The 27406-nt window shown below is 42.5% G+C and overlaps 1 protein-coding gene and 1 pseudogene across 1 annotated transcript in view; both read right to left on the reverse strand.

The window, feature by feature from the left end:
* Morc1 (MORC family CW-type zinc finger 1) overlaps positions 1-27406 on the reverse strand; it is a 160114-nt gene that overhangs the window by 29975 nt on the left and 102733 nt on the right. Inside the window, exons 18-20 of the mRNA XM_027413258.1 lie at positions 11700-11768; positions 9330-9578; positions 6274-6360 (exon numbers count right to left, since the gene is read on the reverse strand). Of these exons, the coding sequence (XP_027269059.1) occupies positions 6274-6360; positions 9330-9578; positions 11700-11768 (405 nt within the window). The remainder of the gene's footprint in view (positions 1-6273; positions 6361-9329; positions 9579-11699; positions 11769-27406) is intronic.
* On the reverse strand, positions 13987-14333 carry LOC100757778 (annotated as a pseudogene).

Genomic DNA, 27406 nt, shown 5'->3' on the forward strand with positions numbered 1-27406 from the left:
CTGACTCTTAAAGTAGTTCTGGCAGAATGACCTGGCCATCAAGCTTTTGAAGACATGGAGGATAAAATTCTGTTGGACAGAACTCCTAAGTTTGGAAATGCTTGAGACAGGAAACAGGTCAGAATATCAAGTATTCATCAAAAAAGAGGGGCAGGGCATGCACTTTTGAAAACAGATGATAAACCCATATGCCAGTCTGCCTGCAAGACCTGGTCCACAGAGGGAGAAGTATCCACAGAGGACAAGAGAGTTACAATCAGTCTGATCAAAAGGTCTGCACAAGGGGCTACAAGAGAGGACTCAGCCATCAAGGGAATTCACTGCCTTTATGGCAGCCACATGGCAGCTCACCACCCACTATGACTATAGTTCCAGGACATCTGATGCTGCTTCTGACATCCACTGACTCCTTCATACATATGGTACACCTATATAACACAAAGGTGTGTGTGAGCGAGCCCATGTACGTGTACACACACAATCAATCTAAAAAAAGAATCTCAGTACAATTCATATTAGCTGTGGGGACTGCTGACCTAGGGACAATACTTTTTTAAAGGTTGTATGATATCTCATTATTTTAAATCTCAACTGTCCATGTACAACCATGGCATAGAGATATTTGCTCACGATTTAGCAAACTGCGTTTACCTCATACATTCAGACTAGTAACTGAAGATTAATACAGATGGAAACCGATACAAGAAAAGAACATTGATTCTGATTCTACCAGAATCAGAAAATTGCTTCGTGAATTTGGACTATGCTGCCCATTGATTCCTTTCATTTCTATTGTTTCTCTTATGCATGATGTAGCAATAGCTACTCAGGCCACCTCGCTTTTGAGTACGGCAGTGGGGCATGGAGGCACTGATAAAACCAGGTCCAATTCCGGTTCTTGGGTATGGAACCCAAGTCCCAAATTTCTGGCTAGAGTCTGGAGTTGAATTGCCAATATATCACACAGCAAAGTACAGGAATCTTTTTACTGCATTTTAGTCAAGTCCTTGGCAGAGAAGTAAGACGCTGAACGGTAACAGGAAATACAGTAGTGTTTACTCAGTCACTGATTTCTACTGACAAAAACTATTATACTTATAAGAGATGCAATGAAAGACCTTCTTTCTCAACTGGGATGAAGCAGGGTACACTAGAACATTACACATAAGTTTGGAGATGCTTGAGACAGAAAACAGGTCAGACTATCAAGCATTCATCCATGGATGTGACAAAGTAATGGGGTTTCTGGAGGCCAAAGGTAAGACAACACTAGGTCCTGGGGAACATTAGTGGTAAGTCTATGGCCACAGTCACATTAAAACCAAAACCAAAACCAAAAAAGATTCCCTTCTTCCTAAGAGCTGACATGAGGGGTTGCCCAGAGAGCAATGCTTTGACAGTCATCTATAATATGACTCCCCCGCAACTCCAGGTTGAGTAGAAAAAATGAATACTGAGAAAAAAACAAAGTACACTGTCCACGTCAGATGAAGGGGGACAAGGAGAGAGACAGGCTTAAGGAGATTTATATTCATCTGAGCAAGAAGTCAATGCTGGATTAAATTTTGTGTAAAGGTTTATTTTTAATTTATATGTATGAGCATGCTGTATGCATGTGTGCCCATGGAGGCCAGAAGAGGGTGTCAGACCCCTGGAGCTGAAGACATGAACAGCTCACAATGGACGTGGGTTCTGGGAATTAAATTTTCATCCTGGGGGGGGGGCAAGCAAGTGCCAAGCGCCAAGCCATCTCTCCAGTCCCGTGGGTTGGTCATTTCAAGTTTTTAATTGGCATGTAAGCACTTGTAGTTACCTATCCGTACAGTACTGAAGTTCAATACACGTATACAATGTGGAATGGCACATCATGGCTATTAGCATTCCCATCTCCTCAAATAGTCTGGGTTGGTAACCTCTGAACTCTTTTGCAGTTACTTTAAATTACAGCATGAGTAATTGTTGTGGACTATTATTCCTTCCTGCATTACATAACCTAAGGCCATTTCTCCTTTTGCAAATGTGTTTTAGTAGCCAGTATCCACATCTTTTCTGTCCTTCTACCCTTCCTACCCTGTACTGACACCTATAGGGTCAACTTTTCAGCTTCCAGATATGAGGGAGGACATGTATAGTTTGTCCTTGGGGCCTGGCATGTTCCATGTAATTTAATGTCCTCCAGTTCTGTACATGTTGCTGCCAATGGCATTCATCTTGGTGTGTGTGTGTGTGTGTGTGTGTGTGTGTGTGTGTGTGTGTGTGTGTGTGTGTGTGTGTCACACACACACCAGTTTCAGTTGGTTTTGGCTCTTAAAATTGATTCAAGACTCTGGCCTGTAGATGTTCATCTATAGAACTCTGGAATTCATCTAGCCCCAAATTCTCAGATGTCAATCAATATACTGCACGGGTATTTTTTGTAACCCTCATGTTTGAGTGAAGAAGGCTGGTGTGTCTCAGCTGATTCAAGTGGAACAGGCTGCTTTGACAACTGGCCATGACAGATAAAAGAAAATGTCCCAACGAGTCCTTAAAGAAGGAGGAGCTGCGGTTGCACAGCTGGGGCTTAACGTGACCACTTCCAGCAGTGTGACAGTGGGAGACCTTTTATTTTCCTCATCTGTGAAGTGTGAATGAAAATACTCCTCCTCAGGTGAGCAGGAAAATTGGATGAAGTAAACAGGGGAAAAACAATCCATGTTTCATCATGGCCACACAGAAAAGGGAACCAGTTCAAGTAACGCACTCCGATGCACACACTCCCAGATCTACCCTCTTGCCCAAGACACACACACACACACACACACACACACACACACCAGAATGTGAGAACACTTCAGCTTTCCAGGGACAGAGATAACACATTTGGATCACACTAGTCTCCTTAAGTTGTTGGAGGATGATTCCTGGGCTAATAGAATTATGGAGAACAATGAAAGAATTTGCAGAAATTCGAAGGGCCCACGCACCAATCCGACTCGGAGGCTAACTAGCACATATGGAGAAGGATTACGAAGATGTCTTTTGAGAAACCTCTCGTTATTTTCAGGGCAGTTTTTTTAATGTCTAGAAAGTGCCTTAAGCTTAGTGAGTCCCAGTTGGAAACTTCCACAGTACTGAATAATGCGCAAGGTCTAAGCAAGAACACTCTCGTTGCATGATTTCAGAAAATGAATGGCCCACAATGGCTGAAAGGCCAAGCATAAATTAATATCAAAACTAAAAAACTGCTGCAGCAGTGACAACAGTCTACATAGCCCAAAGCAACTGCAGACAAGGCAAATGAGCCCAAGACCTTGGGAGTATGTTACATGTGACACATGGCATAAGAAATGGAGGACATTGAAAATCACTCTTCAGGGCAGGGCCCATGCCCAACAGTAGATGGCCAACACTAAACAAACTCAACCGAATCTCTGTAAGTCCTCTGTCTCAAAAATGTTGTGTCTGAGCTTGTTGCGTTTTTTTTTTTTTTTAAACCTTACAGATCCTTTGGGTTTATATCATGGCTTCTTGTTTTATGTTTTTAAGGGATTCCTGTGTGTGAGTGTGTGTGTGTGTGTGTGTGTGTGTGTGTGTGTGTGTGTGTGTGTGTGTGTCTACATCTGTGTTCTCATACTTTTTCTTTGGCTCTTTTTTCTTCTGTTAGTTTGTTTAGTCCTGCCCCAATTGGTTTTTGTTCTTATTTTTGTCTTATTATTCCTGAGATGCCTGTTTGTTTTCTAACTAGGAATAGAACGGGTGAGGATCTACATGGAAGGGGATATGGGGAGGAACTAGGAGGAGTTTGGGGAGGGAAAACCATAATCAGAATAGATTGTGTGGGAGAAAAATCCATTTTTAATTAAAAAAAAAAGAAAAGGAAAAGGGAGATTTCAGGGCAGGAGAGAGGAAGAACTTAGGATAATAGATGAAGCTGTTAGGATACTGAGTCATAGCAGCAAGGTGATTTGGAAGAAAAAAAAATGATCCCATGACTGAAATAATAAACAGTGTGAGATAATAAGCATTGGTGAAATAAAATGGGAATTCAAGGGGCAAGTGATGCAACTATTGTCTCATTTGAGCTTGGACAACTGTCAATACAAGAGCCACTGAGGTACCCAAAGTCATAAAGGAGGAAAATTAAGTGACCTAATGAGAACACACATCTTTTCTAAAGGCAGGTGGGTAGCCATTATTAACACAGTTAAGGAAAAATATGCTAATCAGAATAAAATTGTTCCCAGACAACATGAAACCAGTACAGCAGAGCATAAGCAGGCATGAGGTAAGGATTCTCCGTGTGAGTCTATTGTATTGGGAATATGGCCCTATGTTCTACACTCAATTAAGCTCACCAAAAATAATAAATAGTAGCATTGCAGGTGAAGGATGAGTGTCTGGTGTTGTAGCTGATTTTTCTTCCTTAAGCAACAACTCCTTGTACCACTGTTAGCACTGACTGCTTTCCTCCTTTATCTTCAACAAGCAGAGCACCCAAATGAAATAGATATAAACACACATGTGCACACACACACACACACACACACTACACCATTCACACACATACACAGCAATTAAAAGATAACTGTGAAGGATCTTAGGGGTTAGGAAACTTCTCTGCTTTTTTTGTTGTTGTTGTTGTTGTTTGTTTTTTTACTTTAAGAAAGTACGACAGATAAGCATTCACAGGTAATTATTTTCTAGTTGAATTATTCCAATGATGGCCAAACAGAAATTAATGTTCATCTCACTAATTCACACGTATGTAGACTAATTAGTTATATGAGTTTGAAAATGAACACCCTGCTAAGATCACATCATCACAAATAAATCATCTACCACATTTACACCCACAAAACAGCAGAACCTGACAAATAGACCACACCAAAACAACATAGCTAATTTGTAAATAAGCACTTACTAAAAGCTTGTGCACGGTTTAGAAAGCTGACAATGTGATAACTCCATGAAAAGCAGATGAAGACACTGATGTCTCTGTAAAACAACTGGTGACTCCTAACAGTCACAGGTGCAGCTGTGTCAAAGTGTGCATCACAGAGCTCTGTGGTTAAAACACTGCTGGTAGCTCTCCCTTCCTTTTCAGCTTCCGGTTAAATTCTGACCTCTTTTCTCACTTTGGAAAGGCTTTAGTGTTTACTTTCTAGATGTCCTGGATTTTGGTATTCCTTATCACTGATATGAAGGTGTTTTTGTTTGTTGTTTTCCTGCTCCCATACATAAATTACTCCTTTTCGGTGTTTTCTTTTTTTTTTCCAATTGCTTCTTAAGACAGCTGCAATGTGCCTGATGTGATGCCTGGAAGCAGCAGGGACTAGACACAAATAGGAGAAAGCCGACTGGCCAAGGTGATGAGAGCTGGGGATGGAAAATGGGCACATGGGAGTTGATGGAGCTCCGTTTGAAATTTTCCACATTTTTTTTCTAAATAAAACCTCTCTATAGTCCTGCTTTGTGCCTTGCTTCCATGATGTTCTTATGAAGGGACATAAATTCAGAAGAATTTTTTCCATTGAGCCAATTACACTTTAAACAATTCATGAATATAAAGGGATGCTATTCGACATATGGACAGTGTCTTCAACAGCGCCTCACAGGTGAGGAGCCAATGGCTTGGCCAGTTCTTGAATTGAACAACAAGGGATTGCCACACTTGGCTTAGTGAAATCAAAGAGATTCCACAGGGGCCGAGATACATAGTTGTTTGATGCCAACCATCAGTCAGAATGATGATGCAGTATCTAGTGGCAAGAGAGGAAAGTGTTTTTGGTAGCCACCTAATTTAAGTCAATTCAAAATTATACTTCAGGGACTTGCAACTTCGTGGTCCTGAGCACAACAAAAATAGACAAGACTGACTGACAGACAGACAGACAGACAGACAGACAGACAGACAGACAGACAATAAATAATGACCAAATATCAAAAAATAATTACAATTTCTGACAAGAGTCCATATTTAAAATTGCATAGGACTTGGATTACGGTATGGGGCTCTGGTATGTTCTTCAAATCATATACAGGATTTTTATACATTTACATCTGTGTCAAAGTTCTCTGTCTGGTAACTAAGAAGAAAGGGGTCACGGGCTAGAGTTTAGTTATATATTGACTGGTTCATGCAACCACATGTAGCTAATGTCTCTGGGGCATGCTCCTTCATCTCTGAGTGACTGAACTGTATGCTTCACCTACCTACATCTTACAGACCCTTCAATTTTTATGAATGTGAGAACATCAGAAGGTGCCATTCATCAATGAAGTTAGTCTTACCAGGATTACAGCTGGATCTCCACTGACAGTTTCAACTTCCATGGATGCCTTGCATTCCGGTTTCCTTTTTGCTTCCCATGAAAAGACCTAAAATAGCAACGAAAACTATGCAAGGATTAGAAGCAATTAATAATATACATTAAGCTACTTTATTTCATAGAGACTATATCAGCTGCAGAGTAATTCAGGGAAAATTCAACTGATCCCTGCCCTCCAGAAATGTATGATTGGCCAGGTATGGTAATACACACCTATAAATCCAGCACCTAGAAGGCAGAGAGACAAGAGGATCACAAACCAAGGACAATCTATATAAATAGACCATGGAAAAAGAAGAGGCAACAAGGAATGGAAAGAAATAATCATTTAAGTAAGTACATGTAAAGTTCAACTAACAATACAACAATTTTACCAAAAAAAAATTACCTGTGTTTTAAATACTCATAAAGAATTAATGGTCTCCTGATTTGTCTACCCCATGTTTGATTTATGTAAGTATGTCTTCCAAAATCAAAATAACTTAGTTTTCAAGAGCTGATATACATCCTAACTCCATTTGATGATTCTCCATCTGCCAATGCGTCCCAATCTGGCTCCTGCCCTCTTCACTCCACCACCACCACCACCACCACCACCACCACCACCACCACCAGCAAGTCTTCCTCATATCATTCCCGCTGCCTCTAAGTTTGGTTAAGTCAAAGCACGGTTTTCAGACCTCTGGAATTTAGCTCTCTTGCCCAGCTCTTTTCAATCTCCTTATTCCGCAGTTGGCTTTAATGATGAAACACATTCCTAGTTTCTCTTCTCATAGGACTAGCAAGTCCTTCACAGTCTGTGCAGTTACCTTCCCAGCCCTAACTGTCTGCCTTCTTCTCATGTAACCTTCACCCCCACTCAGGCTCAAATGTCAGCCCTTCACCAGCTTGTGTGTCCTCTTTACATCTTAGTCAACTATGCGACTTCTTCTCTTGGAAGTCTCACATTTTAAGCTGAACTCATGTTCTTCTCCACAGGTGACATCCTATCTGAATGGATGTCACCAGTGTAGAGCCAGCTTAAGTAGCTCAAAACTTAGTTGCCATTCTTGCCATATCTCTCTACTCATTCAGTACCCCAGTATATCATCAGGATGTGACCACCTCTACCACCATCAATCTAGACCACACTCCAATGATTTCTCCTCTGGGGCAGCCTCTGAACTGTTTGGCTCGCACCGACTCCGTGACACATAATCGTGAAACAGAATGCATGTACCACTTATCAGTCCCAGACAGGGACTTCTGCCCATTCCATCCTGGTATTGATATTGGTACACAGTGTAGGCAACCGATGGATAGAATACTGCTTCGCCTACATAAAGAAGAGACAAAGCAAAACCAGCCTCAGTGCTGTGCATCCCTCCCCGACGCAGTGTGTGTCTGCAGGAGCCAATGCAGAAAAACAGAGTGCAAGGCTTTCACTTGGCAGAAGAATCCCATGTCTTCCCAGAGGAGGTCAGACTGAGCAGTGGAGTTAATCAGATGCTATGTGACACACATTCTAAGCAAAACAAAGCAGAGCTTCTCCCACTTGGGAGATGAACCCTGCATCTGTCTTTGGCTGTATGGACTTCTTATTTCTTGAGAAGAAGTCTCCCAGGCCCACAGACCAATTTTTTGTAGCCAAAGAGACAGTGTAATCCAAGACTTCTCTAACCAACTCTCTTCTATACTGGGCCAGACTAATCCTTTCTGGAAAAGAAATCCGAACACACAAGTCTTCCATGAAAAAAAAAAAACAAAAAACAAAACTCTAGTGGGTCCTTGCTGCTTTTAGGACAGTGTGACTCCTTCCTCAAGGCTTCCGGGACTTAACATGGCCATGAGTCCTGTACAGGTCACACTCCTACTCCCTCCCATGACTCTGTGTTACCACTGCTTGTCCCCTTAAAATGCTTGGTATTCATCTGTGGACCAAATGCTCTGCCTCTCTCATTATCAATTTAAATGAATACAATTCTAGAAAACAGGAACACCCCCCCCACCGCCCCCGAAAGACATCTTTGTTATACTCAGTTAAATTCCTCACTGTAAGCACTAGTGCTGTCAGGTCACAAACAGCTGCCATAACAGAGGCTGCAGAGAAGGCCGGGCAGTTAGGAATCCTTGCTGCTCATGGCCAGCACCAGAGTTTGGTTCCCAGCACACATATCCAGTGGCTGACAATTGCCCACAACACCAGTTCCAGGATATCTGACATCCCCTTCTAGACTCTGCAGGTACCCACCCACACTTGGTATACATCTACACAGACAAATATACATACATGTGAATAGAAACACAAATAAATTCTTAAAAATGCTACAAACAACGTGCTTGGAGGAGTAGCAGCCGAACCTAGTTCCAGCTACTTTGGAGGCTGAAGAAGTTTTACTGGGAAACATAGTAAAACTCTCCCAGAACAATAGGGGCGAAAAGGCCAAGCTGCTGCCACTGTCGCAGTTCACATTTGTCTGTCAAAATATGAAACTCTTCTACGGGAAGCCGGATGAGGGAGGACCCACCTGTGTACTTTGTTGAAAGTTCCACAATAAGACTATACAGTATACAGAGCAGATAAACACATACATGCACGTATGTATACTATATAAAGCTACAGAGAATTCTGCATATATACAGGAAGTAGGTAAGTACATTCATTTCATATCAGCTCTACATACATGTACATTTATGTTAATCTCTGTATTTAAGATATAAAATATGTGGTTTTAACACTATCCAGGCATTCTTTGGGGCACCATCACTTGGCTGAACTCAACTCTCCACGTTGTGCTGAAATTAGCAACCTAACTTTTCTCCCACGATAAAGAATTCGGTGCTGGGGTGGGATAGAAATCTGGACTCTATCCAGCAAACACAGGTTGCAATATACATCCACACCCCATAATTAGAGTGAGCTAAAAATGTGAAAATGAAGCAAAACCTCTACCAGATGCTATTTCCAGAATAAGGAAGTTATTAAACATTTTGTGAATAAGAGAAAAGAAAGGAAAAAGAAAAAGAAAAAAAACCTGCCTGGGACGCCTCCCCAGACTTGAGGTTTTCTGACAGAGCTGGTGTATAACTCGGCTGCTGGTGTTTCACTTTCTTCTTCACAGTCCTCTTCAGAACCTTAGTCATGCAGACAAACTCCACATCAGAATCGGCATCCTCTGTGCTTCTCTTTTGGCCTCTTTGGATGGACGAGCACTCGCCAAATGAAGGAGGGTTGCCTTGCATTCCGTCTACCACCAAAGGCCCCATTCTCCCAAGTTTGGATTTTTCCTTAATTAAAAACAAGAAGATATTATTTATGACATGGAGTTTTATTATTTATGAGTTAGCATTTTCTCTCATAACAGTGAACTATAATTTTATATAATCTAATGCAGTTTGATTATATCTACCCCCGACTTCTGCCCTCCAATTTCTCCCAGATTTCCCAGTACATGCTGTAGATGTTTGGATGAGAATGGTCCACATAGGCTCATGTAGTTCAGTGTTCAAAAGCCCATAGCATTCCCAGTTAGCATGCTTTGTTTACACTCTCATCTTGTTCTCATTCTCTCTCTCTCTCTCTCTCTCTCTCTCTCTCTCTCTCTCTCTCTCTCTCTCCTTGTGAATCAGGCAAAAAAAAAAAAAAGACATAAGTTCTCAGCTACTGTCTCAGCCATGCCTCTCTTCCTGTTGTAATGCTCCCCGTGATGAAAGCCATGCACCCTACTATCCCCTGGAACTGTGAACCCATAAATAAATGCTTTATTTTTCAAATTGGAAAGGGAGGAGAAACATAACTAAGACATACTCCCTTCCCAATTTCATGTTCTGTTTGTCCCTAAATCCACTGAGCCCCACTAATGCTGCATATGCACTGGGCGTGGCACTATCCACAGAACACATCACCTCTGAAGAAAATGACTCGCCTCCTCCTAACAGCCATCTGCTGCTACTAGAGCCAGAGACTGGTACTGGATTCAAGCTTCAAGAAGACCAGAAAAGCAAAGCAGCTGGCCACTAGCTCTTAACCTCTACCTCAGATTGAAAAGCCACCCTGGCTCCACCAAACCTCACACTGCAATCCCAGACTGCTATGCTCTCCTCAGGGTGGCTGGAGAATCCTGAGACTGAGCCAGCTCTGAGACCTTGCTCCTGTCTTAAATGCCTCCCTAATGCTGGGGTTAAAGGCATGTGATCCCAGGTGCTTGCTCAAAGGCATGAGCTCTGTTAGTCTTCACTTTTGTGTAGGCCATGGTGGCCTTGAACTAACAGAGATCTGTCTACCTCTTAATCCTGAGCCACCACTTCCTTATCTCCATAGCTTGAGGCTGACTTTGCTTTCTTAATCCTCAGGCAAGCTTTAACCAATCATAATATATCACCACACATCTATGTCTATGAAGCCATAAGCGCAGTAAAGTGCAGGGGAGAAGGCAAGCCGGAAGGCCAGAGTCTGGATCTGCAGCATCCACATAAAAAGCCAGATGCAGTGCAAGGGAGGCGGAAACAGGTGGATCCTTAGGCTTGCAGACCAGATAGTTAACAAAATCAGTAGACTCTAAGTTTAGTGAGAGGTAGGTTTATCAAGACATATGATGTAGACTTCTGAACCCATGTACATGCATGTGCAACTACACATACACGTGGACACACACACACCCATGTCTAATCAGCAGATGAGGGACAGTTTCCCCCAAATACAAACAAACAAACAAACAAGGCAGATAATGCCTGAGAGACAACAGCTAGAGCTGTCCCCGGGTCTCTACAAGCATGCACACACTCATACAAGTATGCCTGCACACACATGTACACCCACACAAACACACACCCATACGTGAGCACACAAATACATACTCAAGAATTATGTATACAGACTATTTCTAGGTAATTATATCTCCATAGACTAAACCATTTTCTCTCCCATTGAAACCATGGGAAAAATATCTTAAAAATTGGAATTGACATTGTATCCCACCATTTAGATAATGGGTGATTTACATATTATTTGTGTTTTATTTCCTAAGTTTTTGCTAATGACTATGTGTCAGTCTAGAGAGAGAAGAGTGTCAGCCAAAATCTATTAGTCTTCATTTGTGACTGAGGAAGCTTGTGTGAGAAATGTAACACGGAAGGCTGGATACTACTTCACGTATTTATTTAAAAACTTTTGAGATTTTTAAAACTTTGGTTTTTATTTTATGTCTTGCCTGTTTGCTGGGCATCACATGCATGCAATGCCCAGAGAGGCCAAAAGAGGGCAGCAGATCCCCGGAGACTGGGGTTACAGATGGCTGTGATCCACTATGTGGTTGCTGGGAATTGAACCTGGATCCCCTGGAAGAGCAGCCAGTGCTCTCAACAGCTGAACCATCTCTCTGGATCCTGGCTCCTATTTTAATTACTCACCTTGGCTGCTGAAGAAAGGTTGGAGGCCTTGAACTCAGGGATTCTACTCATTGTTATAAGCTGAGGCTTCTACGGAAGAAAATATTAAAGTAAGTTTAATAATTAAAAAAATCCTTCAGTTGGCATATTACAGAAATTCAGCATTCTTCCTTTCCTAAAGAAGTATCTAGATCATGCTCCTTACCCATAAACCTTCAGTTCTGCAGCAAGGATGTTCTTACGATGGTATCTGGGTAGTGTAAAAGCCTCTGACTTGAGTAAGCACTGCAGATTGATTGTATGGGCAACTTCAGGATATCACTTGATCAAACACTGTCCAGATCCAGCCTCTGCATCCCATCATCTCCTGCCTCTCCTCTCTGGAGACCCTCCCTCTCTGACGGCAGGGCTCATGGGCATCCTGACCCGGGACATCATTCTGTCTTGCTGAAGCACTGGGCTGAGATTCAGTGAACTGGCGAGGATGACGGACCCTTTACTATGTCTCTCATCCCTAAGATGTTGTCTTATGCCAGCATTCAGAAGCTTCCTGTATCCCTGAAGGGGTTAAACTCTCCCACTTTTTACAACTGAATTTAAGTTTCAGTTGTCTGAGAGGGACACACGGTGTCTTTTCCAACAAAGGGCTGTTTATTTACAAGGCCCTTACATTCAGGGTTGAGGGAGAAAACAGAGGGCCTCAGTCAGCCTCACAGTGTCTCAAGGACAAACCCAGCAGTCCCCTTCTGTCCAAGATAATACAGATGCATCCAAAAATGGTAAGACTAAACTTCAGCCAATTAGGAATACACTAGTGTAACTGATGCTTGCTTATCCAATTAAATTTGAGATGACCTCATTGCTCCTGAAACTCCCCTTAGCTGTGCTTAAAAGGAGCCTATAGGTTCCTCTCCGGATTCGTCATGTAGTATAGTAAACGCTCTCTGTTCTTACATACTATTTGAGTCTGGGGTCTTTTGTTTGTTTGTTTGTTTTTTGAGACAGGGTTTCTCCGTGTAGCTTTGGAGCCTATCCTGGCACTCGCTCTGGAGACCAGGCTGGCCTCGAACTCACAGAGATCCACCTGCCTCTGCCTCCTGAGTGCTGGGATTAAAGGCGTGCACCACCAATGCCCGGCAAGTCTGGGGTCTTCCTTCAATGTTTCCTCAGACCCTACATGCCCAGGCAGGCTAAGGAGAAGGAGAGATCTGATCACACTAAGGCATTCTTCTTCCAACTAACTAAATAAATACATGCAATAAGAAATAAAATATAGGGTGGTGGTGGCACACACCTTTAATACCAGCACTCGAGAGGCAGAGGCAGGCGGATTTCTGTGAGTTTGAGACCATCGTGATCTACAAGAGCTAGTTCCAGGACAGTATCCAAAGCCACAGAGAAACCCTATCTCAAAAAACCAAAAAAAAGAAAGAAAGAAAACATAAAATACTGGTGAAATGGCTTGGTGTATAAAGGTGCTTGCCAAGAAAGCCTGATGACCAGGGTTAGATCCCAGGACCTATGTAAAAGAAGAGACAGCCGACTAAACAAAGTTGTCCTCTACTGCCAAAACACGCCATGGCGTTCACATACATACACACGTTAAATAAAACTAAACTAAAATACAAGTAAAATTGAAAAGGGAGAATGAGGAAAAAGCATGGCAATTAAATGTGCACACTGGTATTAGGATCCTGGAAACAAGGTCACATCCTTACATGTGGAATTCTAACTTAACTCTCGGGGCTGGGGACTGGCAGTGCCATTTTAGTGTCCTTCAAGTGGTTCTGATATGCAGTCAGGATGGAGAAGCGCTACCCTGGAAGGTGGCACCATTGCTGAGCCTCTGGTGTCTGGCCCGGCATATGGACTTTCAATTCTGAATGAGTCAAGTGCAAACTCACCACAGTCACATGGCTTATGATCTGTTTCCTAATGTCTACCCTGGTTTTGACCACTTCCCATTCCTCTGACACCCTCTTGCCTTTGTGCACTCAGGGTTCCTCCTGTTTACATGGCTCCTTTTCCTATTGCTGTACCATTAGACAAGCCATATCTTTGGCCTGGATGGTCCTGGCTAGTCTTGTCTTTCCACTGAATCCCACTCATCCTTCAAGTCTCAGTTCAGAAAGCACCCATCCCAACTGCTGAATCCAGGTCTCTAAGGAACAACCAATTGCTGCTTTTTGACTCACACAATACTGCGTGCAGATAATGAATTTTTCCTTTTTTTTTTTCCAAATGCTACATAAAGTCCCGTTTTATTTTTCCAAGGTGTTTTTTCTTCTGTCTTCATGAAGCCATCTCTTTACATGGGCTTTGGTGGCGGTTGTGGTGAGGCACCTGCAGGTCTAAATCGCAGTGGGGGTGTTCGGTCCTTCCGGGCTTCCTGAGATTGATTCCTGACTACTTTGCTATGAATAGCACAGCTCCCACAGTAATGCAGCTTGACACAGAGTTTGGGAAGCACATAAGCATTGAAGAAACTTGCTTCAAATATGTCCCTGACAGCAGCGGCCTCTACAATGTTCCAAATGACGAACTTCTTAATGCCTTATCCTTGGGCACACAGTGGGCTCAGTTTGTGCAGCGAATTGGCTGCACATGGCTGTGGCCTTTTTTGGCACACCCATTGTTTCATTCTTTTTTGGTCATCTTGGAACCAAGACCCGAAAGAGGGATTTTTTACTTTTTAATATGTCTGGTTTTAAAAGCTACAAAGTAAAAAGAGCTGCATTGGTTCATTTTGCAAAAATACATAGTTATGAGTTAGGTTTTTCAAGATTGCTCTTGGCCAGAGTGTCTCCATAGGAAAAGTAGAGTAGAAGGTGAGATTCCAGCAAGTTCTCTCATAGTCAATCATAACTCCTTAAGTTCTTTTGTGAGCATGCCAGGGATCCCACTTCCATGAACCAGCATTTGTCCAGCAGTGTCTCACATGCCCTCCTACTGCCGGAAAGAATGGCTGTCATTGCTTTTCCATCTCCACCTTCGCCCTTCTCTGCAGGGGCATATATGCTGATCCTTCTGACCTGCTCTTGCTGGGGTCTCTTCAACTGCTTTCTCTTTCTTCCCTTGAAGCTCCTGTTTCATCTTGACTCCTTCAAGCAGCCCGAGAAATATCTGGAAGATACCTCCTAGCTTAAATGGAGTCTACATCTTTGTCCTCGGTGTGCCTTATGATCACAAGACCTCCAGGAAAAAGGTGTGTATTCACAGCTGCATTCATACCCGAAGTCCCCCATGACTCTATCTATGTGGTTGTATCATGCTGTCTTACAGTGACAGGTCAATGATGCATCACAGCAGACTGGACTTCACACTTGTTTCTGTTATATGGGGCACAGAGCGCCATGCTTGGGGTGTTATAGATGCTCAGTAAAGGGTTGCACATTGTAGGGTAAACTGATGGCTCTAAAGTGCACTGCCTATCTTTCCATGGTTGAAACACTACTCTGAATTCACAGCTTGACAGATTCTGTCGTCCATGCTGGATACTACTTCACTTTGCAAGTGTTTTCTATGGTGCCATGTACTTTCATTTCCAGCAAGTGTAGCAACCCATTATAATGAAACTGATTCCTGATATGGCAAAATGGACCAAGTCTAGCCTGGCTATAATATACGACTCAATTACATTACTTGGGTTTACAACATTTTTAATAATAACTTAAGGATAATTATTCTTTGCTATACAGTTTTATTGTAATGGGATTGGACCTGAATTACTAACCACATTGCTAAACAAGAATTGTGAGTAAACGGACACTTTATGAGTCCTATAAATTCTGCTCTTTCCTATTGACTTCAGAGTTGTTTCTACAAAGGGACAAGAGACACAGAAAAACAAGAAAGCACAGCAGAATTTCCAATAGCATTTTGAATTTAAAAAGCATTAATAATTATGGTCAAACAGAACATTTTGAAGCTATCAGGAAGCCAATAGAAGATACTGTACCAGCTTCAAGGACGAGGATGAAGGTAAAAGGAGCATATAGGAGGAGAAGCCACTGGAGTGAATGCCTGGCCCCCCTTCTGCACCCAGCAGGCTCTAACAAAGTTGCCTCCAAGTCCTGTCTTTTAGTAAAGGTGCTGACACAGCCTTGGGAATTTGGGGTTGCATTCCTCCCACCCATCTGGCTTCTACTCACTTCATTCTTGAATCTTAACCACCGAGTTTTAATTTCTAATTCCAGGGATAGCTTAATTTGAGCTTTTTGCACTAAGTCATTTCATGTCTTACAAAATATCCAGCTGTGAAATTCTTTACTCTTCCTTACAGTTCATAGCTCCGATGGTGTCAGGAGTATCTCTGATGCCGTGGCTATCTGTTAAAACTTCTTTCCCCTTCATCTCTCCCCTCCTCTCCCATACTCCTCTTGACTCCCCCTCCTTCCCGAATTCTACCAAGGGAAGTCTGTCCCTTGGGCTGTACCCCATCCTGACTGGTGGTCCTTAGCCCTGGGCCCTCAGGTCATTCATGATTCTCCTAAGGATCGCTATTAACTCTGAATTCCGGAATTTCCCTTTCCAAACGAGAGTTCATTCTCTCAGCTGAAAACAGGGGAGCAGAGCAGTTCAACAGTTCAGAAATCTCAGGCCCCTAAGAGTGTTGATTTCATACCACAAGGGCATACGTGATTCTCAGCCTAGGGTTGGTTTTCTCATTTGTCCCTGTAACACCAATAATAAATCCCTGAGACAGATATTGGGGTTCAAGCAGCCGGCCACTTGCTCTTACCTCGGCCTCAGACTAAAAAGGGTGATCCTGACGCCATGAATCCTCAGAGCGCAATGCAGACTGCACTTCCCTCCATCAAGCCTCAGACTGCAATCCCCTGAGTTCCTGTCTCCTCCCACCATCCATCCATACCACTCCTGTCTCCACCTCCCTAGTGCTGGGATTAAAGCCGTGTGACCCCCACTCCCACTCCCACCCCGCCCCAAGTGCTGAGATCACCTTTGTGTGAGCTGTTTCTCTTTTAGACTGGATCAATTTCATGTAGTCAGTGTGGCATTGAACTAACAGAGATCCTTCTGTCTGTCTCCTGAGTACTGGGAATAAAGGTATGTGCCACCACTGCCTGGCTCTATGGCTGCAGCTAGCTTTGCATTTTGATCTCCAGTGGCTTTATTACATCATAAACAATATCTCACCGCATGTCCTTAACTGACAACTCTTGTTCCTAATCACACAAGACTGTTTTTTCAGAGCATCTAAACACAGTCTCTGCCCTTCACTGTCATCAGACGTCCCCAAATCCTCTTTAGAGAAGATGAAATTAAGGTCATTAGTGTATGTGAAGGCCCATAACTGTTCTCCCCTGACTTGGGAAAACACACAGCTCCTCATTCTCTGACAGACAGCCTCTCCCTAGTCCTCACTTTCTTCCTTCTGTCTTCTGGAATTTTCCTGCATCAGCCAGACCCTACACCTCTCTTGTGTGCTATGCATCTTCAATTTCATTGGCTTTTTAGAAATGGTTCAGAAACACAGTCAAATCTCTCCCAGCCACGAATTTACCACATATATGCCTACATAACCACTGCGTGGTTGTGTAGGTATAAGCCTACCTTTATCAGTTTTATGTGCATTTATTTGATTTCTTTACATTTCACTGACCTCCTCTCCTCAACCTACCTGATCCGCATCTATAATTTTTTTGTAAAACCCAACGTGACAGAATTAAAGGAACAAAGCCAAAGCCAAATGATAAAAGAGGAGGACATGTGTTAATGAGCTAAGATAACGTAGGGTACGTAAGTTTTCTTTCTGAAGCATCTTCTACAGAAACAGACATAGACATCTAATTGGTACACCAGAAACTTCTTCATCTGCTCAATGCACTAAGTGAAGTTTGTCCTTTGGTCCTAATTAGAAACAGCATTTTGTACTAACCAGCAATGGCTTTCAGCATCAGTTTGCAGGTTGCCCTATTATTTTTAAATATCTTTAAAAATCATGTATATTCATTTTTAATTTGAAGAACACATTTTCCCATCTTTGATTGCACTTTTGTAAAACTGAACTCTCTTGGCGTAGTTAATCCACTTCTAATTCTGTCTCTGTTACCTAATGAATAGCTGTTTCCTAATGACAGCATCTCTTTATGTTCATCATCTTTTTAGATTTCAAAAAAGAATAATGACAGAAATCTTACAAATATGGGTATTTATTTTTAAATGGTAGTCATAACCTCTATCAGCAAGACGATTGCATTTCTCTTACAAGTTCAGGTTCTTGCAAACAATGCAATCAGCAAAAGCTGCCTCAGGTGGGTTATCTGTGGAAGCAGAAAACAGAGGGACCCTGGGGCAGAAAAACAGGGGTGAACACCTGTGATGGACACAGCCTGAAATGAAAGTTCCAAGACTTTTGTTTTGTGCACCTGGTATACACCCCCTCCTGTGTGCATGTGTGTGTTGATGGTGTGTGTGTGTGTGTGTGTGTGTGTGTGTGTGTGTGTGTTGATGGGGTGTAGGGGAAAGTGATGTGTGTATGTGGAGTGTGTGTTGATGGTGTGTGTGTCTTCTGTTGTATGTGTGTGTGTGATGTGTGTGTGTGATGAGTGTATTGATAGTGTGTATGTGTTGATGATGATGATGTGTGTGTGGTCTGTGTGATGTTGTGTTGATGGTGTCTGTGTGTTGATGGTGTGTGAGTCTTCTGCTGTGTGTGTGTGTTGATGGTGTGTGTGTTGGTGTGTATGTGTGTGTGTGTTTATGGGGTGTAGGGGAGAGTGTGGTGTGTGTGATGTGTATATGTGGCATGTGTGTTGATGGTGTGTGTGTCTTCTGTTGTGTGTGTGAGTGTTGATGTGTGTGTGTGTGATGTGTGTGTGTTGGTAGTGTGTGTGTTGATGCTGTGTGTTTATGATGTGTGTGTGATGTGTGTGTTGATAGTGTGTGTGTGTGTGTGTTGATGATGTGTCTGTGTGTGATCTCTGTGATGTTGTGTTGATGGTGTCTGTGTGTTGATGGTGAGTCTTCTGGGGTGTGTGTGTGTGTGTGTGTGTTGATGGTGTGTGTGTGTGGTCTCTGTGATGGTGTTGTTGATGGTGTGTGTGTGTGTGTGTTGATGGTGTGTGTGTGTGTGTGTGTGTTGATGGTGTTGTTGTGTGTGTGTGTGTGTGTGTGTGTGTGTGTGTGTGTGTTGATGGTGTGTGTGTGTGTGTGTGTGTGTGTTGATGGTGTGTGTGTGTGGTCTCTGTGATGGTGTTGTTGATGGTGTGTGTGTGTGTGTGTTGATGGTGTGTGTGTGTGTATGTTGATGGTGTGTGTGTGTGTGTGTGTTGATGGTGTTGTTGATGGTGTGTGTGTGTGTGTGTGTGTGTGTGTGTTGATGGTGTGTGTGTGTGGTCTCTGTGATGGTGTTGTTGATGGTGTGTGTGTGTGTGTGTGTTGATGGTGTTGCTGATGGTGTGTGTGTGTGTGTGTTTGTGTGGTGTGTGTGTATGTGTATGTGTTGATTGTGTGTGGGACTGTAGAGAAAAGGCTTTCGTGTTTCTGCAGTGACTTTCTGACTAAATTTACCGAACTTGAGATCTGGAAGAAAACAGTACACCACAGAATTTCATTTGTGACTGATCCTTAGCGAGCATTTGAAGAAATTTTCCTCTCAAAGCTGTGGTATCTCTGGAGAGTGTGTTTGAATTTGAAAGGATGCCTTTGTAGCAAAAAATAATTGAATGTTTTTCTCATCTATATTTCTAATTTCTTTCTCCTTTCCTAAGGTCTTAGCTTCCCCTCAGAGAGATTTACTTGTATTCCAAACAGACCAAATTCTCAGGACCTCTTACTGCTTCCTTTTCCTACTTAAAAAGCTACTAAGGTCTTGTGTGTGTATTGTCACAGCCTCTGTGAGCTCAGGTGGATCAGCCCTATTGTGTCTGGATGACATTGCTTCCTTGGAGTCACTCACATACCACCTCTGGCTCTGACAATCTTTCTGCCTCCTCTTCCATATCCCTGAGCCTTAAGGGGACAGGTTTGATGAAGACATCCCATTTATGACTGAGTGCTCCAAAGTCTCTCACTCTGCACATTGTCCAGTTGTGGGTCTCTGTGTTAATTATGAGAAGCAAGTGGAAGCTTCTCCGATGAGAGATGAACAAGGCATTGACCCATGGGTGTAGCAGAATGTCATTATGAGACAATTTTCTCCAATGGAGTGTCACTAGGTGTATTAACTATGGACTCCAGGACAGGTCCCACACTCCAAGTAGTTAGCAAACACAAAACAGACCCCATGTTTGCTTGTTTTGGTGCAGTTTTTGTTTTTTATTGTTGATATTGCTGTTGTCTTGTAGTTCTGTTTGTTTCTTGTATTTTGGCTTTTTTTTTCTTTTTAGAGAGAGAGAGAGAGAAAGAACATGATTGGTAGATAGAGAGATGGGAGGAGTTGGGGGAGAGAGAAAATATATATAAAAAATCTTTTAATAACTGAAAAAGCCCAAGTGATCATTTTGCCTTCCAAATCTGCCTAGAACTGACAAGAGTCCTCAAACAGAAGTCACTGTTAGCTCTGTATTTCCCCATGAGGTGGCTCCATCCCTGCAGTGCTGGGTCCTGGGGTCTCAGCAGCCCCTCTCCACATCCTGTGAGGGAGGCTGGGGCTGGTCAGGAAAGAGGGGCTAAAGGGTTAAATGCACCTGCTGGTAAAGCCATGGAGGGTGGAAACAACCAGAGGGGCATCCAGTCTGAGTTTTCCTGAAGCCATAGAGTTGGAACAGACCATAGGTCAAGAAAACACAAGAGTAGAAGGTTCAACAAGGATTAACAAGTCAGTGGTACTACATGTAAAAACAAGTCCAATGTCAACCCAGCAAGAAAATCCAGATCCTTGAACTGAATTCAAAATGTAAATTCAGGTCCTGTATGAGAAGATAGAATAATTGTAAGCAAGATGAGAAATAGGATCCCAGCTCCCCAGGAAGGACACAGGGACGTGTGCCCAGAGCTGCAGGCTCTGAGGCCTGGGCTTCCCTTAGAGGGCAGCAGGAAGAAGTATGCTTCAGAAAGAGGCCAAATACCAGCATCTTACCTAGCTGAGCCAGGAAGCAGGCTCCCAAGTACATCCAGGATGCCAGGGAGCTGTTGACATTCCTTGATTAGCCTGTACACTAATTGATAACTGGTGTTACATAGGGTTCAGGTGCTTAAGGAAGGTTTGTAGGGCAGAGATCAAACAGGTATGTATGCATCAGAATTTAAATGAGTACTGCCTCCTGTTGAATCATTTCAGGCCACCTGAAACCTCTCCTCTTGTCCCTATTGAGGTGGATAGGAATGACTGCCATGCAAAGAGAGGAATGTAACACAGCATGCCTGCATGCAGCTGTCAAAGCTATTTCTGTCCTCCAAAAAGGGACATATTCCCCTCTGGATTTAAAGTTACCTTAACCTTCAGTATCAGCATTTGGGCACGTCTGCAAAGCCCAGTAGCAGACAACAATAGATAAGGTGCCTTAGTCCCAACCTCCTGGAAAAAAGTTAGGTAATTTACAAATCCAAAAGTTGGGCATACCCTGGGCTTTATGAACCACATAGCATCACACCAGGCTACTATCTTCTCTCTAGCTATTGATCCTCTCTTTATATGTTAAGCAAACGCAAACTACTGTTCTGACAAGGTTTAACATCTGCTTCTTAAGAAGATAATTTGAGGGACTAGAAAGATGGCTCAGCAGTTAGGGGCACTGACTACTCTTCCAGAGATCCTGAGTTCAATTCCCAGCTTCCACATGGTGGCTCACAACCATCTGTAATGAGATCTGGTGCCCTTTTCTGGCCTGCAGGCATACATGCAGACAGAACCCTTTATTTATAATAAATAAATCTTTTTAAAAAAAACTATCTGAACAAAAAATCTGAAGAAGAAGAAGAAGAAGAAGAAGAAGAAGAAGAAGAAGAAGAAGAAGAAGAAGAAGAAGAAGAAGGAAGAGGAGGAGGAGGAGGAGGAGGAGGAGGAGGAGAAGAAGAAGGAGAAGATGATGATGATGATAATTTAACCAGGTCAACTCCAGTTGAGGAGAGAGGACCACCTTGATGTCAATCTATTGTGCACAACAGTGATCCAGGCATGGGAGTGAGAAGTGTACCAACACAAAGGTAGCTCACTGTGCCTGCCTTCAGGGGGCTTCTGGATGACACAATTCTTCTAACCTCTCATTATTATGCAGGAACTCGGGGCCTGCAAATGTGAAAGCATCATTGATTTTCCATCTTGGCAAAGTAATGCAACACCATAGAGAAATGAGTTCTTTCTTTGTAACCTGAGCAATAAAGTAAAGTATTTCAACTACAATAAGTATAATAGCCTCTTTCAAGACAAGGGTCTTTAGGTGCCATAAATTTTAGAACATGGATGTTTATGTAAGGAGGCTGGAAAGTACTAGTAATAAATAAATGACTTTCTAAGTCATCTGTCACTGTAACAACACAGATTTGAAACCAGCATCCTACACAATAATGGCACATTAAAAAAGATTAAATTCCAGATGGGAAAATGTGTTCACATTCTCCATTACAAAGTTCTATTCAGATATTTCATTCTAACTTCAAAAACACAGCTAAAAATCCCGCAAGCCGCCTTTACTCAACATTTATAGCGACAACGACCAACACGGGAACTGCCAGATTATTTAAGTTCAATTTTTTTTGTGTATGTCCATATGAGCTCTTCGAAACAACAGGAAGATATTGCTGCCTCTCCTTTTCAGGAGGCATGGAATTCCAGCAGGACTGTCCATTTGGCAGGAAGACTATAAACAAGACAAATGGAATCCAGATGTGAACTCTTTACTGCAGTATACATCACTCTACTCTGGCGAAGGGGAAGAAAAATTTGGTCTCTGGTAATAGGTGATGCAGAAGCTGGTAAGTTTCACCTGTGTAGGACCACTCAGTCTTATCAAATGAACATATCAAATTATTCATTCGGTCCTCCACATCATTTGGTAAATACCAATCAGTCAAAAGATCCGGTCCTAGGTGTTGCTGGGAATGTGGACGAAAGTACATGAGATGAGCTCTTTCTTTTAAAGAGCTTGTAAGCCAATGAAGGATGTGGAAGCGATATGGAGGCATCTGTAGTGGCAGGGAGAAGGTGAAAGTGTGCGGGAAGAAAGACATGCCAAGGACAAGGAGACAAGAAGGGGGAAAAGGCACTTTTACAGGGTGGGAGTGAACAAACATTTCACACAGGGTTTGACATCAGTCTAAGACCACAAGGGACTAGAGAAAGGGCAGAGGCCACTCCAAAGGAGAGCGGCAGGCACAAAGCTCTCAGTGCAGTGTGGACATGAGGAGCACGAGAAAAATGCAGAGTGAGGCAAAGTGGGAGAAACAGATGTTAGAAGAAATTTGTGTCGACTACAGAGAGCCTAGACTGTGGGCTTACAAATTACTATCATCGGTCACAAAGCCTCGAGGATCCATAAGCAACACAACATCACTGCACTACCATGGCAGCTTACAACCACCTGTAACTCCAGTTCCAAAGGATCCAATGACCTCTTCCGGCCTCCAGGAGCATCCGATGCAAGTCACGCTGGCAACCCCCCACCACACATAAAATAAATACACACACACACACACACACACACACACACACACACAGAGAGAGAGAGAGTAGGTTAGTTTAGAGCATGAAACTGTGATTCATCTTTTAAAGGAGCAAGGGTATTTTAATATGGTCCCCCAAAAGCCTGAATCAAATATAACTAAAACTAAATCTATGTGCAGAGTCATCCTTATACTGTGGAATATAGAAGTTTAAGCTGTGAGTTAAAACCAAGGGAGGCAAAAACTGGAAGCTTAGAAACTCCAAAATTGCATAGAATTTGATTCATAGGTCAATGGTATTAAAAGTATTGCCTCGGTATATTAGAAAATAGAAAAACCATTATCCAGTTAAATTGTCAAGCAGCAGCCAAGCAATCAAGCGACATAGAACTACTAAAATGCTTTTGTTGGCCAGCAGGTGGCGCTTGCCACTCAATATAGAAAGCAGGTAATGGGAGACTGCCGTCTACGCTGGAGTTGAGTACAAATTCCTCATTTATCTCTTCAGAAGAAAGATTGCAAAGGATTGCTCCAGCCACACAATTTATAACTAGGGTTGTGGCTGGTCGACACTGATTATCAATTACATGATTTCTTTATTCCATAAAAATGTACCACCGAGGGTGACATATCTTGAGTTGGCCTTTCTTTTCAGCTTTACTGAACTTCGGAGTTTCTTTTACCAAACTATGATTTGTAACATACCACTCTGTTGCTCTGTAACCGTTTGGGCATCCTTTTCTTTGGTAGTTTTTTTTTTTTTTTTCTTTCAGCTTGTGAGCAAAAACTGATGCAAAAATTAGGCAGAAAAACCTTAATGTCACCATTTGAAGATCCGTGACTTGATTAATTATTTGACTTGAACCTCACTCCCTTCCTTATAATGGATCTAAGTGGGTGAAATGTGGGAAGAGTAACCACATGGGGACGGAACTTCGCTCTGAGCTATGCCTTTCACACTGGAGCGAGGATAAGGCATGCCTTTAGGGTGCCTCTTTTTCCACAAGTTTTCTGATTGACTTTGGGTACTCTCTTAATGTGGGTGGCCTGTGTGCATCCTGCTAGAGGTAAAAGACTGGCACTCTGCACACGGGTAGGATGTGTACAGGGTGGGAGAGAAACCAAAGCTGCTGGGGTTGGGGAGGAGCAATATTAACATTCTACTCTCCTGGTTGCAGGTGATATAAAACCAAGAACCCCAGAACATTGAGATCCAGAATGATCTTGGATCTAGTGTGGGGTTTAGCGTTGACTGTCAACTTGACAGGATCGGCAATCACCCCGAGGAGACAAGCGTCTGGCGATGGATTACTTAGATAAAGTGAGCCCTTGGCTTGGATGATTCCAGCTGGATCTAACCTGAAAACCTCCTTCTTTTCACCTGGCTTCCTACTCAAAGAGACTTTATCAGCTGCGGAGGAAGGCAAGCGATGACAAGTCTTACCTTGATGCAACAGCCATGAATCATAACTATGACCGGCATGGCAAGGATTCCCTAAACCTGCAATAAGTGGTGCACACATATTGGTGGTAGCTGACAGCTGTATTTAAGACCCATTCTGCAGAAAGGAAATCATGCCTGATACTGGAAACCTAGCCATCTTACCATGGCTAGTGAGGTCATGAACCTTAGTGAAGAACCTTGCTAGACCAACGTAAGTCCTTACTACATTCTGAATCATAGCCTTATGTACCCACAGAGAAGTGTAGCTACCAGCCCTCATCAGAAACCTCTCCTTTTCAGCAAATGGTGACAGCCACAAGAAACCACAACTAGATACAACACAGAGATCAATGGATAGTGGGGAGCCTTGACTCCCTATTATAATGGACTACATTGCTGAATTGTGAACCAAAATACACTTTTCTTCCTTAATTGCTTTTGGTCATGGTACTTTATCACAGCAACAGAGAATTAACCGAGATACTTAGTTACCTTCTTTGTTTTCCACAGCAGGCTGTCAGCTATCATTGATGCTAAAATAAAGAGGTTAAGAGCTAAGTGCACAGGAGCAAGCCATGACTGCCCTTGCTCCCCAGGTCTGTGCAGTGGACAGGTGACTGCTGCTAGTGAGAAGCTAGTGGGAAGAGCAAGGAGGTGGGAAGCATAATTATACAGTTTCTACTTTACGACTGCCTGACCCCGAGAGGATAGACAGATGAGTGCCGACCATGGAACATGCTGAATCATGGTAGTAAATTAGCCCATGCTTGATTGTCTAGCAGCGATCAGCCTGCACCAGAAAACACAGTTTATTTTGATACTGAGTGGAGTCAACGCTGCTTCTCTGATCTCCCCATCCCCACATCTATCCAACAATGTATGCAAAAGGCAGTTACTCTCGGGCAGTGGTTCTCAACCTTTCTAATGCTGCGACCCTTCAATAGAGTTCCTCATGGAGTGGTGACCCCAACCATAAAATTATTTTCGTTGCTACTTCATAACTATAATTTTGCTACTGTTCGGAATTGTAATGTAAATATCTGATATGCAGAATATCTGGTATTCCATGCCCCAAGCAGCCAGTAACCCACAGGTTTCGGAACCATTGTTCTAAGAGCAATCAAGAAGACAACCTCACACCATCTGCAACATGGCTTTCAGTCTTGCTTCTGGCCCTGGGTAGATAGCATCAAAGGAGAGTTATTCAACATCCATATTATTTTCGTGGATTATTTTTGTAGATGGAGAATTGAGGTGGTCTTTCAAAATTTCAAAATTCTTCTATTCAGTAATTCCTATGTTCTACAAAGATTTTGCTATTTTGAAAAGAAAACTACACCACACACACATACACAAAAAAAAAAAAGAAAAGAAAATTAAAAAAGAAAAAAAAAACGAGTTTTCTTTCTAAATATCTAAGTTCCCCTGTGAGGGATCAGGGCAAGGTTCTTTGCCAAGTCCTCATTTATGCCATTCTTGCCTCAAATGCTCTGTCTGATTCCTTCAATTTACTCTAAGTAGACTTCAAGATAGAAGTTCAAGGCCACTTCCCCTATGACAGGTACTTAGAATAAAGCGCCCCTCAAGGTCTCCTTAGAATAAGATGCCACACCATTCCAGGTGTGATCAGGCACTACTGAACTAACACTGACTTATTGTGGTTGGTAATTTGTAAGTCATCATTAGATTTGGTCCACAAAGAGACAGTTTGGTAACTGAAGATGTGGTTTATTTACCGTTGCAACAATGACCTGTTACATGTTCAGTACCCACCAGGCACTGACTTAGGTAGTGCTGAATCATGGTAGGCACAGCTGAGACATTCCCTGCATCTGGGAACCTTATGTTCTAATATTCCAGTTACTCTGAACTTCCTACATGGTCCAGCCTGGGACATCCCCAAAAGCAAGCATTCAAAAGTCAATGGCCACTCAAAATTAACCAGCTGCCTGGAGTTGGGTCACTGATGAGCACTGAATACTTAAAAATATATTATGATTCTAGAACTGTTTTCCCACACAGACTTTTGTGGAAACTCTCCTTTCACTAAAGGAAAAAGACAGTGAGGATTCTTAGACTCTTTGAACAAGATTTCTACATAAGTGGTGTTAAATTGCTGTTAGAATCAAAATGAGCTGAATCTACAATCCTGACTTAAATTTGAGTGTGGGGAAAATCTATCAAGAGAGAATAAGCAGAAAGAATGATTCCCACCTGTTGACTTCATGAGCTTTCAAAAAAATCTTCACCTCAATGATAAATAACACAATCCAATTTTAAACAAACAATAAGCTAAGTAAGGCTTTGTGAATGACACTATCAATATCCAATTGTCAATAGTGACCTCTGAGGAAGGAAAACAATAAATTCAGAGATAGCCAAAAGGTAAAATCAACTCCAATGTGTTGAATGTCCCCCCCAAAGCTTCAATGAGTGAAACAGAAATGATTTTTTTAAAAAGAGGCATTTTAGAACAGAAACATGTGAATTGATCTATTTCATGTTAGTTAAAATAACCACAGGCTCTGATACCTTTATTTCTGGTTTCTTTTATCACACCCAAGACTAGAGGCTTTATAAATTAAACAGAAAAGTGAGATGTGTTTTAGCACTGGTGAATGCTTCAGGATGTGTTTTCCAAGTAATCCTCAGTATCATTTCCAAACTGATCAAGATGCCAAGCTAAAGGTGGAAGGCCAGGCGTGTTATCACCTCAGCT

The sequence above is a fragment of the Cricetulus griseus genome, chromosome 4, assembly GCF_003668045.3.
Source record: "Cricetulus griseus strain 17A/GY chromosome 4, alternate assembly CriGri-PICRH-1.0, whole genome shotgun sequence".
In the NCBI taxonomy this organism is placed as follows: domain Eukaryota; kingdom Metazoa; phylum Chordata; class Mammalia; order Rodentia; family Cricetidae; genus Cricetulus; species Cricetulus griseus.